General features: G+C 47.7%; 1 protein-coding gene across 1 annotated transcript in view; it reads right to left on the reverse strand.

Moving 5' to 3' along the window:
• Positions 1-1,258: 1,258 nt before the first annotated feature.
• LOC126998255 (uncharacterized) overlaps positions 1,259-19,083 on the reverse strand; it is a 28,897-nt gene continuing 11,072 nt past the window's right edge. Inside the window, exons 5-10 of the mRNA XM_050859737.1 lie at positions 18,708-18,839; positions 18,339-18,420; positions 13,370-13,408; positions 12,196-12,335; positions 5,294-5,367; positions 1,259-1,591 (exon numbers count right to left, since the gene is read on the reverse strand). Coding sequence (XP_050715694.1) covers positions 1,501-1,591; positions 5,294-5,367; positions 12,196-12,335; positions 13,370-13,408; positions 18,339-18,420; positions 18,708-18,764 — 483 coding nt within the window. The 5' untranslated portion in view covers positions 18,765-18,839 and the 3' untranslated portion in view covers positions 1,259-1,500. The remainder of the gene's footprint in view (positions 1,592-5,293; positions 5,368-12,195; positions 12,336-13,369; positions 13,409-18,338; positions 18,421-18,707; positions 18,840-19,083) is intronic.

Consider the following 19,083-nt stretch of genomic DNA (forward strand, 5'->3'; position numbering starts at 1 on the left):
CCTTCTTTTCTTCCTTTTCTTCCATCCTTCCTCCTCCCTTCATTCCTTCCCTTCCTTTCTTTTCCTTCCTTCCCTTCCTTCCCTCCTTCCTCCCATCCTTCCTTTCCCCATTTTATCCCTTCCCTCCTTCGTTTTTTCCCTTCCTTTCTTTTCCTTCCTTCACTCCTTCCTTTCCTCCCTTCCCTCCGACTCTCCTTCCTTCCCTCCTTCCTTTGCCCATTTATCCCTTCGTTCCTTCCCTTCCTTCCCTCCTTTCGTTCCTCCCTTCTCTCCCTTCTTCCCTTCCTCACTTTCACCATCGCCTAAATCACTGAAGGAAAGAACACCAAATTGTCACACACACATGTATATATTTTTTTTCAGGCACCTTTATTGAGGCGCTGAGGGTCTTAACACACACATAATAAGACCACTGATTCACAATGTTTTAAGAAATCATATCAAAAACTTAATCAGTGCCAGTATATTTACACACTAAAGGAGGGTCGTGTGTGTGTGTGTGTGTGTGTGTGTGTGTGTGTGTGTGTGTGTGTTTGCATAGATAAATAATTGTGGTTTTAGTAAGGGGGACGCAGTGAGTGAGTTATGTCATGTGCTATTTATTATTATTATTTTCTTATTACTCCTATTGTTAGTTATGAGATGTTAAGATGTGGCAAATCATGACAAGGAGTACCAGAGCTGGGCGCGTTACTGGATTTGGGGTAGTCCGCCACCGCTCCTCCGCACCTCGGACGCAGGAAGTCCGCACCTGTACTTCCGCGCCTAAATTTTTTTCGCTTGGTCCGCTACCGGACCTCCGCACCTCCGCTACTGTATCCAAAACTATTAAAGCGCGCCTGAAAAAAACTAGTCCGCACCTCAAAAATAAAACAAAGCTTCATATATATATATATATATATATATATATATATATATATATATATATATATATATAGAGAGAGAGAGAGAGAGAGAGAGAGAGAGAGAGAGAGAGAAATAGCGTATTGACAAAGGAAAGAAAAGGAACATCAGAAAACAGATCAAACAAAAGCAGGACAAATCAGTGTGGCTTAAGGGACGAGTGTGCAGGGAGGCAAACCGTCACAGCAAAGAGTGGCCGGAGAGACGGTGTAGGGAAGGGTGTGTGTGTGTGTGTGTGTGTGTGTGTGTGTGTGTGTGTGTGCGCGCGCTCGAAGTACTTCGTGACCCTGACCACACCCGGGGCACAATAAAACATGAAAAATACACTAATAACAAAAAAAAAAAAAAAAAAAAAAAAAAAAATAAGAACTATCACATCGAAACTCAAATTGGCGCAGGTACAATAGTTTTGTTTTCGTGTGTGTATGTGTGTGAGGTCGAGGCACTTCTTCATGACCTTGACCACACCCAGAGCACAAAAAAACTATCATACCAGCACAAGTTACAATTTCCCACGGCTCTTCTTGTGACAACACTGCGCCTGCGATGAGGGCGGCCACACCCTCCTGTGCCGTGGTTGCGGTGTAGGAAAGCCACTCAGCCGAGGACGAAGGGCGTCTGCTCCCTCTTAGGAGCACAGTTGAAGGCCTGGCTGAAGAGTGGCTCATTCTGCAGCACCAAGTTGACCCTGAGGAGAGAAGGAGAGTCACGGCACTTCAGACTGGGAAGCGCTGTGGAGGGGGAGGTGGAGGGAAGGAAGGAGAACAGCTGGGAGGCGGAAGATTACCTGTAGACATGAAGAGGTGGAGGAGCACCAGGTAGGAGAAAAGCTGTGGAGGGGGAGGTGGAAGGGAGGAGGCCAAAGAAGACCTGGAGACATGAGGAGGAGGAGGAGGAGCACCAGGTAGGAGAAGAGCTATGGAGGGGGAGGTGGAAGGAAGGAAGGAGACCAGCTGGGAGACAGAAGATAACCTGGAGACATGAGGAGGAGGAGGAGGAGGAGCACCAGGTAGGAGAAGAGCTGTGGAGGGGGAGGTGGAAGGAAGGAAGGAGACCAGCTGGGGGACGGAAGATAACCTGGAGACATGAGGAGGAGGAGGAGCACCAGGGAAGAGAAGAGCTGTGGAGGGGGAGGTGGAAGGAAGGAAGGAGACCAGCTGGGAGACGGAAGATAACCTGGAGACATGAGGAGGAGGAGGAGCACCAGGTAGGAAAAGAGCTGTGGATGGGGAGGTGGAAGGAAGGAAGGAGACCAGCTGGGAGACAGAAGATAACCTGGAGACATGAGGAGGAGGAGGAGGAGCACCAGGAAGGAGAAGAGCTGTAGAGGGGGAGGTGGAAGGAAGGAAGGAGACCAGCTGGGAGACAGAAGATAATCTGGAGACATGAGGAGGAGGAAGACGAGCACCAGGAAGGAGAAGAGCTGTAGAGGGGGAGGTGGAAGGAAGGAAGGAGACCAGCTGGGAGACAGAAGATAACCTGGAGACGCTGTGTGTGTGTGTGTGTGTGTGTGTGTGTGTGTGTGTGTGTGTGTGTGTGTGTGTGTGTGTAGGAAGACATGAGGAGGAGGAGATACTCACAGCCCGGCCAACACCATGAGGGAAAGTAAGGACGCTAAACAACAAGAAGTGTCCAGGTCTCCTTCTGTTCCTCGTTTGAAAGGGCCTCCAGGATACACACGTCTGGCCCTTCCTTCCCTTCCTTCCCTCCTTCCTCCCATCCTTCCTTTCCCCTTTTATCCCTTCCCTCCTTCTTAATAACAGTTTGGAGTCCTTACACCCAAACCTTCCAGCTGAACAAAAGAAGGAAAGGGCGGCATAAAAAAAAAAAAAAACATTCTGGACCACAGGACAGGAGTCAGCCTGGCCCTGTTGTAGAGCCAGTGCCACCGTCCAACACAGGGTCTTCGTAGCAGCCTGAACCTAACTGTACAATCTTATGTAATCTCTAATGGCCAGGCTCTTAATGCAACACCAGACACACAAAATGTTTTCTTAATTTATACATGAACTCAAAACACAGTCCAAGGAATATTTTAAGCCTTTGGCATGGGTCTGAGAGCCTCTTAGCCCCCCCATGTGGAGCTGTGAAACTGGCCCTTAGTGATTTTTCCCTTCCTTTCATTTTCTTTTATTTTTTCATTTTTCGTTTCCATTTTTCAAAATCAGAGCCAACGCCACCGTCCAGCACAGGGTCTTCGTAGCCACCTGAACCCAACTGTACAGCTCTCTACAATCTCAAATGGTTAGGCTTTCAGTGACACGAGATATTTCCTGAGTGGTTTCCTCAATTTATGCTAACCTCTATTTGAAGACAAATCACCATGCAAGGAATATATTATGTCTCTGGCACGGGTTAGAGCCTCTTAACCCCCATTTGGGTTGTGCAACTGGCCCTTGGTGATTTTTTTCTTTCTCCGTTTCCAGGATGTGTCCCGGCCAGCTGTTCACCCTCCCTTTGGACCGGAGGAGAACTGGGTGCCTGGGGAAGGAACATTGTGGTAACCCGGATGTCGCACCTGCCCTGTGCCCTGGGTAATGGGTTCAGGCTCGAGGCCCATGTGACGGAGATGAGCACCGAGGCCGAGTGCAGCTATGGCGGGCAACCCAAACTTTGTCTTTTGTTCAGAATTGTGTGAAGGTACAGCCAATGCTCTGGTGTCAGTAATGAGATTGATGGTGAAGTTACGTGAAGTTTCCTGAGACAAAGAGTGAAGTTACATGAAGTTTCCCAAGACAAAGAGTGAAGTTGCATATGAAGTTTCCCAAGATAGAGTGAAGTTACATGAAGTTTCCCGAGAAGAACAGGAAAGTTACATGAAGTTTCCCGAGTGACAAAAAAAGATATAAAAGTGGTACCAAAAGGGATGGTACAAGAAACTGAGTGACTGAAATGAATACAGAGAACTGAGTGTGACTGACTAAAAGGGGGACAAGGAAAGAACGTAAGTGACTGATATGGACACAAAGAACTGAGTGTGACTGACTAAAAGGGGTGCAGGAAAGTGAGTGACTGAAATAGATACAAAGAACTGAGTGTGACTGACTGAAAGGGATACAGGCATAGCTGGGCACGATAACAGAAAACCTTATTCCCGATAACCGATAACTGATAATGGAAAACCTTATCAGTGATAACCGATATTCGTTAACTGGAATCACAAATATAGGCGATAACCGATACCCGATATTAATCCACAATTCCGATACTAACTAACGATAAGTCCGATAGGCGAAAACTATGCTATATTGATAGTTTAAATAAAAAACATAGATGAATTCAAATTTTCATTATCTATATTTTAGAAAACTTACAAAACCTGAAAACCACACGTTGACATGTACCTATGGACGGTAATACTAGAAACGCCTGAACCGGTGTTGTTATTTGGCGTCCCCACCGTAAATTGTTTGCAAATACTGGTCTCTCGTGAACTACGCATGCTCAGACCAGCAAGCGTAGACCTGTACAGTCTCACAAAGCTTTTTAACCGTAATTAAGAGTTGCTGGAAGGCTGAATGAGACATACAGTACCACTACCACCATCCCCGCTGTTTCTAGACTGACACTACAGAGTGTCGTTCTAGAAACAGTGAGGATGGTGGTACTGTACGTCTGATTCAGCCTTCCAGCAACTCTTGATGTGTTAAAAGCTTTGAGACTGTACAGGCTACGCTTACTGGTCTGAACATGCGTAGTTCTGAGAGACCAGTGTTTAATAAACAAAGCTTTCGCAACTTTGACGATGGGACACCAAATAACACAACACCGGGTGCCTTCAATACCATGGCATGCTCACAAACGTATATGGAATACCAAATTTGAGACAGTGAATAATCATTTTTGGGGCAAAGTTAAATGATTTTTCTCTTTGATATATTGATTTTTGAGTCTAACATTAAAAAATAACCTAGAGTTTTAATGTTGATGATCTAAGTATGAAATCTCTTCACTGAAGATATTTCATACCCCGAAGTTTTTTCACACAACACCGGGCGCCCGGGCCACGCACGCACAGTAGGGAGGAGACAACGTTTCTTTTCTGAGAGGCTGAAAAAAGTAGCAATTATCGCTAGTTTGGTTACAAAAGTGTCGAAGATACCGATATATATATATATATATATATATATATCTATATATATATATATATATATATATATATATATATATATATAGATATATATATATATATATATATATTTAAATAAGTAGCGGATGGCCGATAACCCGATCTCGTTATCAGCGATAAAGTATCGCGATAACTTAACGCGATAACGCCAAGCTATGGATACATGAAAATGAGTGACTGAAATAAATACAAGAGAGTGCTAACCAACCCCCCAGCACCCTCTGGACAGAACACACACAACACAACACTGGCGCCACTCACCTCATCCTGGCCGGCGGCAGTTCACTCTCCATCAGCTCCAGCAGGCCCATCACCCCGCTGGCGGAACAGTAGCGCTGAAACACAGTGTTGGCTCAGACACATCACCACCACCACCACCACTACGAGGGCACCACCACCACCACCACCACCACCACCACCACTACCACCACACCACCACCAGGGCACCACCACCACCACTACCACCACCATCACCACCACCACCACCACTACGAGGGCACCACCACCACCAGGGCACCACCACCAAGGTATGTGTTACTTCCCTTCCCCTTACAGCCTGGGGTGAGGTGTTCCCAGCCACCCAGCCGTCACCCCATCTAACAGCCTGGGGTGAGGTGTTCCCAGCCACCTAGCCGTCACCCCATCTAACAGCCTGGGGTGATGTGTTCCCAGCCATTGTTAGCCGTCACCCCATCTAACAGCCTGGGGTGATGTGTTCCCAGCCATTGTTAGCCGTCACCCCATCTAACAGCCTGGGGTGATGTGTTCCCAGCCATTGTTAGCCGTCACCCCACCTAACAGCCGGGGGTGATGTGTTCCCAGCCCGTGTTAGCCTTCACCCCATTTTACAGCCTGGGGTGATGTGTTCCCAGCCACCCAGCCGTCACCCCATCTAACAGCCTGGGGTGAGGTGTTCCAGCCACCTAGCCGTCACCCCATCTAACAGCCTGGGGTGATGTGTTTCCAACCATTGTTAGCCGTCACCCCATCTAACAGCCTGGGGTGATGTGTTCCAACCATTGTTAGCCGTCACCCCATCTAACAGCCTGGGGTGATGTGTTCCCAGCCATTGTTAGCCGTCACCCCATCTAACAGCCTGGGGTGATGTGTTCCCAGCCATTGTTAGCCGTCACCCCATTTTACAGCCTGGGGTGATGTGTTCCCAGCCATTGTTAGCCGTCACCCCATTTTACAGCCTGGGGTGATGTGCTTCCAGCCATTGCTAGCCGTCACCCCATCTAACAGCCTGGGGTGATGTGTACCCAGCCACACATCCGGCACACCATCCCACAGCCTGGGGGGATGTGTTCCAACCACCCAGCCGTCACCCCATCTTACAGCCTGGGGTGATGTGTTCTAACCACCCAGCCGTCACCCCATCTAACAGCCTGGGGTGATGTGTTCCCAGCCATTGTTAGCCGTCACCCCATCTAACAGCCTGGGGTGATGTGTTCCCAGCCACTGTTAGCCGTCACCCCATCTTACAGCCTGGGGTGATGTGTTTCCAGCCACTGTTAGCCGTCACCCCATCTTACAGCCTGGGGTGATGTGTTTCCAGCCATTGTTAGCCGTCACCCCATCTAACAGCCTGGGGTGATGTGTCTAACCACCAGCCGTCACCCCCTCTTACAGCCCGGTGTGTTGTGTTCCCAGCCACTCAGCCGTCACCCCATCTAACAGCCTGGGGTGAGGTGTTCCCAGCCATTGTTAGCCGTCACCCCATCTTACAGCCTGGGGTGATGTGTTTAACCATCCAGCCGTCACCCCATCTTGCAGCCTGGGGTGATGTGTTCTAACCACCCAGTCGTCACCCCATCTAACAGCCAGGTGAGGTGTTCCCCAACCACCCAGCCGTCACCCCATCTAACAGCCTGGGGTGATGTGTTCCCAGCCAGTGTTAGCCGTCACCCCATCTAACAGCCTGGGGTGATGTGTTCCCAGCCATTGTTAGCCGTCACCCCATCTAACAGCCTGAGGTGATGTGTTCCCAGCCATTGTTAGCCGTCACCCCATCTTACAGCCTGGGGTGATGTGTTCCCAGCCCTTGTTAGCCGTCACCCCATCTTACAGCCTGGGGTGATGTGTTCCCAGCCATTGTTAGCTGTCACCCCATCTTACAGCCTGGGATGAGGTGTTCCCAGCCATTGTTAGCCGTCACCCCATCTATCAGCCTGGGGTGATGTGTTCCCAGCCACCCAGCCGTCACCCCATCTAACAGCCTGGGGTGAGGTGTTCCCAGCCATTGTTAGCCGTCACCCCATCTATCAGCCTGGGGTGAGGTGTTCCCAGCCACCCAGCCGTCACCCCATCTAACAGCCTGGGGTGAGGTGTTCCCAGCCATTGTTAGCCGTCACCCCATCTATCTGCCTGGGGTGATGTGTTCCCAGCCACCCAGCCGTCACCCCATCTTACAGCCTGGGGTGATGTGTTCCCAGCCACCCAGCCGTCACTCCATCTTACAGCCTGGGGTGATGTGTTCCCAGCCACCCAGCCGTCACCCCATCTTACAGCCTGGGGTGAGGTGTTCCCAGCCATTGTTAGCCGTCACCCCATCTAACAACCTGGGGTGATGTGTTCCCAGCCACCCAGCCGTCACCCCATCTAACAGCCTGGGGTGATGTGTTCCCAGCAATTGTTAGCCGTCACCCCATCTAACAACCTGGGGTGATGTGTTCCCAGCCACCCAGCCGTCACCCCATCTAACAGCCTGGGGTGATGTGTTCCCAGCCACCCAGCCATCACCCCGCCTTCCGCGCCTCGCTTCACTCGGTGCCCAGGCCTCAACAGTCACTCTTTAGCGCCTTACTTTGAAAACTTGGTGATAAATTTGCGTGGCTCTTGCCTGTGCCACATAACCGGCGGGCCGACCACCAGGCCCACCAAGAAAGCCTTCTGGCGCTGCAGGCGGAGCGTAAAGAATAAAAAAAAAATGCAATTGTAAAAAAACAGTAAAAGTTGACCTCTGAGGCTGTTGATTAATGAATTCACTCCCAGAAACATGCCAATAGTTGTAGCAGTAGTATAGGAGAAGTAACAGTAGAAGTAGTAGTAGTAGTAATAGTAGTAGTAGTAGAAGTATATAGTAGAATCATTACCATTATTATCAGTAGGCTGGCGTAGGTAGGAAGACACCTACTGAACGGGCGCAAGCCACTCCCGGTGAGGTATATATAGGAGATGAGAAGGGAGCTGAAGCCCTCCAAAGACCCTTCCCATGTCCTCACTAACCGTTTCCCTATTGTCTCACCAACACCGGAGAGTAGTTCAGCATGCTCTCTAAAGACAGATCCTCTCTTTATCCACACCACACTACATTCACACAACATATACACCTTTTCCCAAAGTTAAAATTTCAAAATGGCGCACATACACCAAGCCTCGGAGTCCCAGCCTGGGGGGGGGGACCACAAATTCCCCCAGGGAGGACTCCCCTTCTGGCTGCCGACCCGAGAGGTGTCTTGATAACTCCTCGAACCTCTTTTTTCTCAATTTCTGCAACATTCGCGGTCTTCGCTCTAATTTTCATTCTGTGGAACATCATCTCTCCTCCTCTAAACCTCACCTTCTCTTCCTTACCGAAACACAGGTTTCTGAGGCTACTGACAGCAATCTCTATTCTGTTCCCTCCTACTATCTCTATCCTAAATTTCAATCCAAAGCTGGATGTTGCGCCTACGTGCGCAACGACATCACTTGCTCTCGTGCCCACGACCTTGACTCTTCTGAATTTTCCGCCATCTGGTTAAGGCTTCACTGTCATTCTATTACTAAATACATCTGTGCTGTTTATCTCTCACCTAACTCTACCAACTATGTAAAATTCTTTGACTATTTGAATTCTAAAGTGGAGCACATCTTGACCCACTCTCCCTTCGCTGAAATCGCCATCCTAGGAGATTTCAATGTTCACCACCAGCTTTGGCTTTCATCCTCTTTCACTGACCATCCTGGTGAACAAGCCTACAACTTTGCTATCCTCAACGACCTAGAGCAGTTGGTCCAGCACCCTACACGTATTCCCGACCGTCTTGGAGATCGGCCCAACATTCTAGACCTCTTCCTTACCTCAAACCCTTCTGCTTATTCTGTCAAACCGTCCTCTCCGTTGGGCTCCTCCGATCACAATCTTATTTCTGCATCCTGTCCTATCGCTCCTGTACACCCTCTGGACCCACCGAAGAGGCGATGCTTCTGGCATTTTGCTTCAGCTCGGTGGGACGACCTGAGGATGTACTTTTCCGATTTCCCATGGAATGATTATTGCTTCCAGGATAGAGACCCCTCTGTGTGTGCTCAGCGCATCACAGAGGTGATTGTCTCTGGAATGGAGGCATACATCCCTCGTTCTTTCTCTACTCCTCACGCTAAAAAGCCTTGGTTTAATCACGCTTGTTCTCGTGCTGTCAATGATAGAGAGGTAGCTCACAAAAGGTACCAGAGCCTTCAAACTAATGCTAATTATGATCTTTACATTTCTGCCCGAAATCGTGCCAAATCTATTCTCCGACTAACCAAAAATTCTTTCATTAATAGAAAATGTCAAAACCTTGCTTTCTCTAACTCTTCCCGTGACTTCTGGCATCTAGCCAAAAACATCTCCTCCAACTTCACTTCTTCATCTTTCCCTCCACTCCTCAGTCCTGACGGCAACACTGCCGTCTCATCTATCTCAAAGGCTTAACTCTTCTCTCAAACTTTTTCTAAAAACTCCAATCAGGACGATTCTGGGCATATTCCTTCTACTCATCCCCCCTCTGATTCCTTTATGCCTGTTATAAAGATTCTTCAAAATGATGTTTTCTATGCCCTCTCTGGCCTCAATCCTCAGAAGGCTTATGGACCTGATGGAGTGCCTCCTATTGTCCTTAAAAACTGTGCCTCCGTGCTGTCACCCTGCCTGGTCAAACTCTTTCGCCTCTGCCTGTCAACATCTACCTTTCCATCTTGCTGGAAGTATGCCTTCATACAGCCTGTACCTAAGAAGGGTGACCGCTCCAATCCCTCAAACTACCGTCCTATTGCTTTACTTTCTTGTCTATCTAAAGCTTTTGAATCAATCCTTAACCGGAAGATTCAAAAGCACCTTTCCACTTCTGACCTTCTATCTGATCGCCAGTATGGGTTCCGCAAGAGGCGTTCTACTGGTGATCTCCTAGCCTTCTTAACTGACTCTTGGTCATCCTCTCTTAGCCGTTTCGGTGAAACTTTTGCTCTTGCGCTGGACATATCAAAAGCTTTCGATAGGGTCTGGCACAAATCTTTGCTTCCTAAACTACCCTCCTACGGTTTCTATCCTTCTCTCTGTACCTTTATCTCCAGTTTCCTTTCTGACCGTTCTATTTCTGCCGTGGTAGACGTTCACTGTTCTTCCCCTAAATCTATTAACAGTGGTGTCCCACAGGGTTCTGTCCTATCTCCCACTCTTTTTCTATTGTTCATTGATGATCTTCTTTCCAAAACGAACTGTCCTATCCATTCCTACGCCGATGATTCCACTCTGCATTACTCAACTTCTTTTAATAGAAGACCCACCCTACAGGAACTTAACGACTCAAGGCTGGAGGCTGCAGAACGCTTAGCCTCAGACCTTACTATTATTTCCGATTGGGGCAAGAAGAACCTGGTGTCCTTCAACGCCTCAAAAACACAGTTTCTCCACCTATCTACTCGACACAATCTTCCAAACAACTATCCCCTATTCTTTGACAACACCCAGCTATCACCTTCCTCAACACTAAACATCCTCGGTCTATCCTTAACTCAAAATCCCAACTGGAAACTTCATATCTCATCTCTTACTAAATCAGCTTCCTCGAGGCTGGGCGTTCTGTACCGTCTCCGCCAGTTCTTCTCCCCTGCACAGCTGCTGTCCATATACAGGGGCCTTGTCCGCCCTCGTATGGAGTATGCATCTCATGTGTGGGGGGCTCCACTCACACAGCTCTTCTGGACAGAGTGGAGGCTAAGGCTCTTCGTCTCATCAGATCTCCTCCTCATACTGATAGTCTTCTACCTCTTAAATTCCGCCGCAATGTTGCCTCTCTTTCTATCTTCTATCGATATTTCCACGCTGACTGCTCTTCTGAACTTGCTAACTGCATGCCTCCCCCCCTTTTGCAGCCCCGCTGCACTCGACTTTCTCATGCTCATCCCTATACTGTCCCAACCCCTTATGCAAGAGTTAACCAGCATCTTCACTCTTTCATCCCTCACGCTGGTAAACTCTGGAACAATCTTCCTTCATCTGTATTTCCTCCTGCCTACGACTTGAACTCTTTCAAGAGGAGGGTATCAGGACATCTCTCCTCCCGAAACTGACCTATCTTTCGGCCACCTCTTTGGATTCTTTTCAGGAGCAGCGAGTAGCGGGCTTTTTTTTTTATTAATGTTTACTTTTTTTGTGCCCTTGAACTGTCTCCTTTGCTGTAAAAAAAAAAAAAAAAAATAGTAGTAGTAGTATTTGTGGAAAGAGAAACATTACCATTGTTATCCGTAGCAGGAGCAATAGTAGAAGTAGTAGTGAAATTAGCAGCAGCAGCAGCATAGGAAGAAGGGGGAGAGGTAACCCTTGAAGGAGTAATATCACTTAAAAGTTGACCTCAAAACTTCGCCTTGAAAAACTATTAAACATTTACGCAGACTTTTCAACGACAACCTGCAACACTGTTTCTGAAGGGTGCCACAGCAGAGGAAGGGGAAAACAAACAGCAGAAAGGCTTGCTGTGAAGGGATGCGGAGGGGAGGGGGGAGGAGACCAGCTGGGAGACCAAAGAAGACCTGGAGACAGTGTGTGGAGGAAGGCACGAGGAGGAGGAGCATCAGGGAGGAGAAGAGCTGTGAAAGGGAGGAGACCAGCTGGGAGGCCAAAGAGAGCATGGAGACTGTGTGTGTGTGTGTGTGTGTGTGTGTGTGTGTGTGTGTGTGTGTGTGTGTGTGTGTGTGTGTGTGTGTGTGTGTGTGTGTGTGTGTGTGTGTGTGCGTGTGTGTGTGTGTGTGTGTGTGTAAGACATGAGGAGGAGGAGCACCAGGAAGGAGAGAGTGCCACCGCCAAGAGTGGGAGAGACTCACAGCCCGGCCAACACCATGAGGAAAAATAAGGACGCTAAACAACAACAACAACAACAAGAAAGAGGGGTCTGCCAGGAGCGTGGTGTGAGGTGTACCTGTGACCAGTGAAGGAAGTAGAGCGTCTCCTCCTCAGACTCGATGGAGGGCAGACTCTGAGGGCCGGGCGCCACACGTTTGGTGCGGCGGGGCAGGTCCTGTAGGCTGCGGCGGCGGCGGCGGAACGACCAGGACACATCTGCGGTCAGGGGTGAAGGTTAGGACGGAGGGAACATGACACAGGCAATCTTCCCTCTATGTAAGGGTTTGGTTCCTCAAGCTCTCACACTCACTCAGTCAGTCACTGTGGGCACTTGCCGGGGGGCGCGTTGCCTCGCCCACCCTACGACGCCAAGCCCGGGGGTCCCTCCAGGTGGGTCTCCGTGCAGGCCCCCTTCCCATCCCGAGTACCTCTCGGCAGGATCTATCGACTTGATCAAGCCACGAACTCTGTGGGCGTCCCCTTGGGCTCCTCCATTCAGGATTGTCTCTTACAGAGACAACCTGGTGAGCAGGATCAGCTTCTGGGCAACGTGCCACGTGCCCGTCTAGCTGGAGTTGGCGTTGACGGACTATGCAGGTAATATATGTCGAATCAGTCTCATGGAGTAGTCGCCGGTTTGACACAGTCATTCCAGCGATATCCCATGATTCTGCGTAGACATTTATTACCAAAGGCATCAATCCGCCTCTCCAAGTCCCCGTTTAGTGTCCCTGTCTCACAACCATAGAGTAAGGCAGGGAGCACAAGGGACTTGAAGATCCGGATCCTTGTCCTTCTGCACAGGTATCGACAACGCCATATACTCGTGTTGAGCGAGTCCATAACACCGTGGGCCAGGCCAGTCCGCCGTAAGACTTCCTGGCCAGAATCACCGTTGTTATGAACTACGCTACCAAGCTGTGTGTTTCCGAAACCTCATTGCCCTTGCCTCACGCATGGACAGACTGAACTGTGTCATCCAGGGAGCCTCCAAAGCTCTCACAGTTGATGAGCTTACACGTTACAAGACTCTTTATCTAGGTATGCCAGCCGTGTGTCCGTCCTATCTCCCTCCTCCTCCTCATCATCATCTTACTTTGAAAAGGTCATTATACTATTTCACTGTTAAATTGCTCCTTCTGTGCCGTTTCTGCCACCAACACCAACAACAACAACAAGTTACCACCAACAACAGTCACCACCACCACCAATCACAACAACACCAGTCACCACCACCACCATCTACTTACGAGTCGCCGTGCTGGGTGTCGCCATCGGTAGGTCTGGCTCTGTCATGGGAGGAGGAAGAGAAGCGTTAGTAGTAGTCTCAGTAGCCTGTTAGTAGCTTGTTAGTAGCCTGTTAGTAGTGTGTTAGTAGCTTGTTAGTAGCCTGTTAGTAGTGTGTTAGTAGTAGTCTATTAGTAGCTTGTTAGTAGTAGTGTGCTAGTATCCTGTTAGCAGTAGTCTGTTCGTAGTTTGTTAGTAGTGGTCTGTTAGTAGTTTATTAATAGTAGTCTTGGTAGCTCGTTAGTAGCATATTAGTTGTAGTTTGTTAGTAGTAGTCTGTGAGGAGCTTGTTAGTAGCAGTCTGTTAGTAGCCTGTTATTGGCTTGTTAGTAGTAGTAGGTTAGTAGTCTGTTAATAGCCTATTAGTAGCGTGTTAATAGTAGTCTGTTAGTAACTTGTTAGTAGTAGTCTGTTAGTAGCTTGTTAGTAGTACTCTGCTAGTAGCTTGTTAGTAGTAGTCTGTTAGTAACTTTTTAGTAGTAGTCTGTTCGTAGCTTGTTAGTAGTAATTTGCTAGTAGCTTGTTAGTAGTAGTCTGCTAGTAGCTTGTTAGTAGTAGTCTGCTAGTAGCTTGATAGTAGTCTGTTAGTAACTTGTTAGTAGTTACAGAGGGGAGCATCAAGATGCCTCTCCATTCAAAACTGACCCCTCTTGACTTTTTCTGACTTCTTGACCTCTTTTTTGGCCTCTCGACATCTCTTTTGGAAACTCTTCTAGCCACTCTTTTGAGCTCTCTTTTGGCCTCTTCTGACCTCTCTTTTGAATTCTCTTTGCCACTCTACTTGCTATTATAAGGGCAGAGATTAGCCGGCTTTTTGTTACTTATTTTAGCCATTGAGCTGCTTCCCTTACTGTAAACAAAAAAGCTTATGGACCTCCCTCTGTCTGTCTGTCACCTAATTTTGTACAGCCGGACATACTACTAACAGTGCAACCTCCGGGTTGCTCCACCGCCAGATGTCAGTTTAATCTTAAACAATTTAGCCAACTTCGTACGCATCCACCACCCGACCACTCCACCAATAGCTGTGCCGAGCTGGTCATGGCCTGACCTGAGTGGATGGCTGACAATGCTCCACTCTCTCTCTCTCTCTCTCTCTCTTGGTAGAGGTGAGGCAATGAGGAACGCAATGATCGCTGCTCAGTTTAGCATTAGTCCAACATGCACTAAGATTACTCAACAGGAGCTTCTCAGTGCTATTAAAAAAGGAAACTCCACAGCTCCAGGCCCACATGGAATAACTTATGATATCCTAAATTGTCTTGTCTCACTAAGAAATAGCCCTTTACTTGATCTATTCAATATGAGTCTTGAAAGTGGTGTTTGCCTAAAAATGGAAGGAAGCTGTCATTGTTCCCATACCTAAAAGTAATGGGGAATTCAGGCCGATCTCATTGACTTCATGCATGTCTAAGATGATGGAGAGAATTATAATTAACAGACTATTCTATGCCTTGGGTGATAATCTATCTAACAATCTGTATGGATTTGTAAAAGGAAAAGGCACAACAGAATGCATTATAAAACGTTTGTCCTACGAACACGGGAACTGCAGAGTGTTTATAGACCTCCAAGGGGCCTTCGATAGAGCCCACGGTCAAATAATCTCCTATGAGCTTGCCAGTCTGGGCGTATCAGGGAGATTGCTTAGGTGGATATCTGACTATCAGACGGGCAGAAAAGCAAGTGTCTGGTACCAAGGATGTTTCTCTGAACAAAAAAGCTTTCATCAAGGCACTCCACAAGGAGGAGTACTTAGCCCTACTCTCTTTAACGTAATTATCAACAAAATAGCTTCAGACAAGTACCCTAGGGATGTTCAACCCATTGTATACGCTGACGACATCTTACTTCAAAGTAAAACAGTCCTCAATATGCAGGTAGCACTGGAGCAGCTCTCCACGTCATGGAAATCATTGGGCCTAGTAATAAATGAAAATAAGACCAAATTTCAATGCAGACATAAAAAAATAACTACATTAAATTTAAACGGGAAGAAAATAGAACAAGTTGACAGATATAAGTATTTGTGTACTCATGTCGGGTACTCTGGCAAGGGGAAGGAGGCCGAGACGAGACACGTCATGGCAATGTGCAGGGCTCGCCTCCAGCCCCTCAAGTGCCTGGCGTGGTATGGGCGAGGAATTGGAATACCCATACTGCGCATGATATACATCAGCACAGTTTGATCCGTAATCGATTATGCTGCTCCAGTGTTGTCTGTTGAGGGTAAAGGTAAAATAAGAAAACTAGAGGTAATTCAGAATGAAGGCATGAGAATCATATTAGGATGCCAAAGAAACACCATGGTCGAGACGATGAAAATGGAATTAAACTTGCAGAGTGTAGATGACAGGGTCCAAGAAATCAATACAAAAAATGTAATAAAACTAATCCGAGCAGGGGATGGTAAGGAAATAAGAAAATATATCATAAGTGGAAAGCGATCTAATATAGATTATGTAAGAAATATTGTAAAGTATGTGAACCTGTATCAGCTGCAGGCCCAGTGCACAGAGTTAAGTGGTGACTGTGTTGATATTCCACCTTGGCAAGGAAGTGGAGGTGATGTATGCATCAAAACACTAGCCATGAAAAAGTCCAAGTACTCCCTTGAACAACTTAACCTCATTTTTAACAATTTTATAGAGAGCCTTCCCAAGCTTAACACTGTGCACGTGTTCTGCGACGGGTCTGTGAGCGAGGCAGGCAGGGTGGGGTGCGGTGCTCTGTTACACGCCTGACTCGGGCTGCAGCGAGTCGGAGCATGGGTCGCGGCTCAGTGACGGCATCTCGTCCACTCACGCCGAGCTCCAGGGTATAAAACTAGGTCTGACACAAACTCTCTCCATCAAAAAAGACGTACATATGTTTGTTGACAGCAGATCGGCTCTGGAGTCCCTATACAGCAATAAGCCCGAGTATGACATTCTTGTAACAGCGTGTAAACGTTTAATACAGTGTCAAGACAGCAGGGTCAAGCTGTACTGGCTGCCATCCCATGTGGGCATTAAATGCAACGACACGGCTGACAAAATAGCAAAATCGGCCTGCAATAAAGAGCATATTGACATTGTGTGCCCCATATCAATACGGCAAATAAGGTCAATAATAAAGTCAAGGCAGGATAAGGTCGGATCGCTCAGAAGGGCGGAGGTGTATGACTCCAGCCCAACTCCAGCACTACATGCACATGAGTCAACACACAGACGTCACATACGGCAGAGGTGGTGATAGTGACACCGTTATACTAAGGCTAGGCTATAAGTATTACTGGGAGCTTGAGCTCCCAGTAAATGATGAATTTAAAAAATGTGGCATATGTGGACAGGACGACTCTCACACACTGTACTGAATTGCCCTTCCCTCTCTAAATATAGAAACAACTTTATACACGATGGCAAGGAACAAATAGTGTGGATGATAAATAATAATAAGGTTAGGGAAATTCTCTGTAAATACAAATCTTTCGCTCCCCGAGTCTAAAATTGTAAGTATGTTTGTGTGTGTGTGTGTGTGTGTGTTTAAGAATGTACACTCATTTGTATTATGTAGGGGCTGTACCACTATCATAGAGGAAATCATATGTAATGAGTTTGTGTATGCCAGTGTTCTTGTGTGTTGCTGGTCCTAGTTGGCTGTTTGTGAGATCATAGTAAGTGTACGTGTGTGTGTGTGTGTGTGTGTGTGTGTGTGTGTGTGTGTGTGTGAATAATGAATTGTTTATGCACTGCCTAACGCCAACAACATGTATGTTCTGTTTTATATGTACTTAAGAGTACGCCACAGTAGGAAAATGTAAATTATGGGTGCAAGCAGAAATCTGCCTCACCCATTTGACTGTAATTTGTCAATAAGCCAAATCAAGTCTAATCAAATCAAATTTCTCTCTCTCTCTCTCTCTCTCTCTCTCTCACACACACACACACACACACACACACACACACACACACACACACACACACACACACACTTTGAAACAAATCGCAGAAACTCTTGGATTACAAATAATGTTTCCTGGTGTGGCTGTGCCTTGAGAGAGCAGTCACTTATGGGCGGAGATGCGAAAGCCATTAAGTAAGGAGTGACAAGCGAAATAAGAGGCCTAGGCGGGTCAGGAACTCGCCCAGTGACAATCTGACAGTCTTCCCGCCAAGAGAACTTTGTAGAGATATAGAAAACTAATATCTTAAGTGATGTTTATTTGCCTGTAGATTATTACTAAAAGAATAAAAAGAAAATATTAAATAAAACTTCTATAGAATAAATCTTACGGGAGTCAGAGGAGGAGAAATGGAGAAAGGCGTGCGCGCGCACGTGTGTGTGTGTGTGTGTGTGTGTGTGTGTGTGTGTGTGTGTGTGTGTGTGTATTTACCTATTTGTATTTAGCTATTTGTAGTCTAGGTGGCCCGAGCTAATCTCTAATAGTCCCGTCTCCATATCTACATTGATCCAGCCTTTCCTTCATTTGGTGGACACTGCTCGCCTCCACCACCTGTGTGTGTGTGCGTGTGTGTGTGTGTGTGTGTGTGTGTGTGACAGAGAGAGAGAGAGAGAGAGAGAGAGAGAGAGAGAGAGAGAGAGAGAGAGAGAGAGAGAGAGAGAGAGAGAGAGAGAGAGAGAGAGAGAGAGAGAGAGAGAGAGAGAGAGAGAGAGTGGAGCATTGTCAGCCATCCACTCAGGTCAAGTCATGACACAGCTTCTGGTGGAGTGGTCGGGTAGCGGGCGTGTACGAAGTTGGCTAATTTCTTGCGATTAAACTGACATCTGGCGGTGGGGCCGACCCTGTAGGTTACACTGTTGATATGTTCGGCTGTACCGACCATGTACTGTAGACCCTCTATTACTATTACTGCAGCTGCTACTATCACTACTACTACTACCCCTACTACTACTACTACTACCCCTACTACTACTACTACTACTACTGACCGTTCCTCATGGTGTAGGCCTCCCATGCTAATCTGGCTGCCCCCGAGTCCGCCAGCAGCTCGTCCAGGGCCAGGGCGCCCATCTGTGGAGGGGAGGAAACGATCTTGAGGGGAAGCAAGTGTACGGTGAAGAGATACGAACATTCTAGTCCATTAAGGCAGCCAGCAGCCTCCCGCCTTCCTCTCTCCTTTCCTCCTCAGGGCAGCAAGATTGACAAACAGAGAGAAGAGAAGAAGAGAGGAGGAAGAGAAGAGGAGAAGAAAGAGAAGAGGAAAGCAATTGTACCATGACCTTTCCAGCAGCCTCCCTCTCTCCTTCCTTCCTCCCTCCCTCCCTTCCTCTTCAGATCAACAAGACAGACACACTCACCTTAACGGTTGCCTTGACGCCACCCGAACCCGCGATGTCGAAGCTGGTGTTCGCCATGTACTGCTCCCGAAGGCCATTCTGCTGGCCCGTGTAGTAGGTTTGGTCGTCCAGCACATCCAAGATCCCGCCAGCCTGGAAGTACAGCCCAGGAAGGAAGAATGTAGGTGCAGTGGTCCATATTTTTAAACATTTCGGCACGGCGCCCAAGCTTACAAACTTAACAAGGCTTCCATAAGAGTTTGGGTCATTTCCTTGGGTAGTTGTATAACCCTGGTGGTGGTCTGACCCTTCCTCTGTACCATGAACCAAGAAAAGCTCACTGGAATCTGGTTGTTCTCTCTTTTGGCCTTTGGAAATGATTGACGTGAGAGGCGGA

The sequence above is a fragment of the Eriocheir sinensis genome, chromosome 13 (genome assembly GCF_024679095.1).
Source record: "Eriocheir sinensis breed Jianghai 21 chromosome 13, ASM2467909v1, whole genome shotgun sequence".
NCBI classification, from domain to species: domain Eukaryota; kingdom Metazoa; phylum Arthropoda; class Malacostraca; order Decapoda; family Varunidae; genus Eriocheir; species Eriocheir sinensis.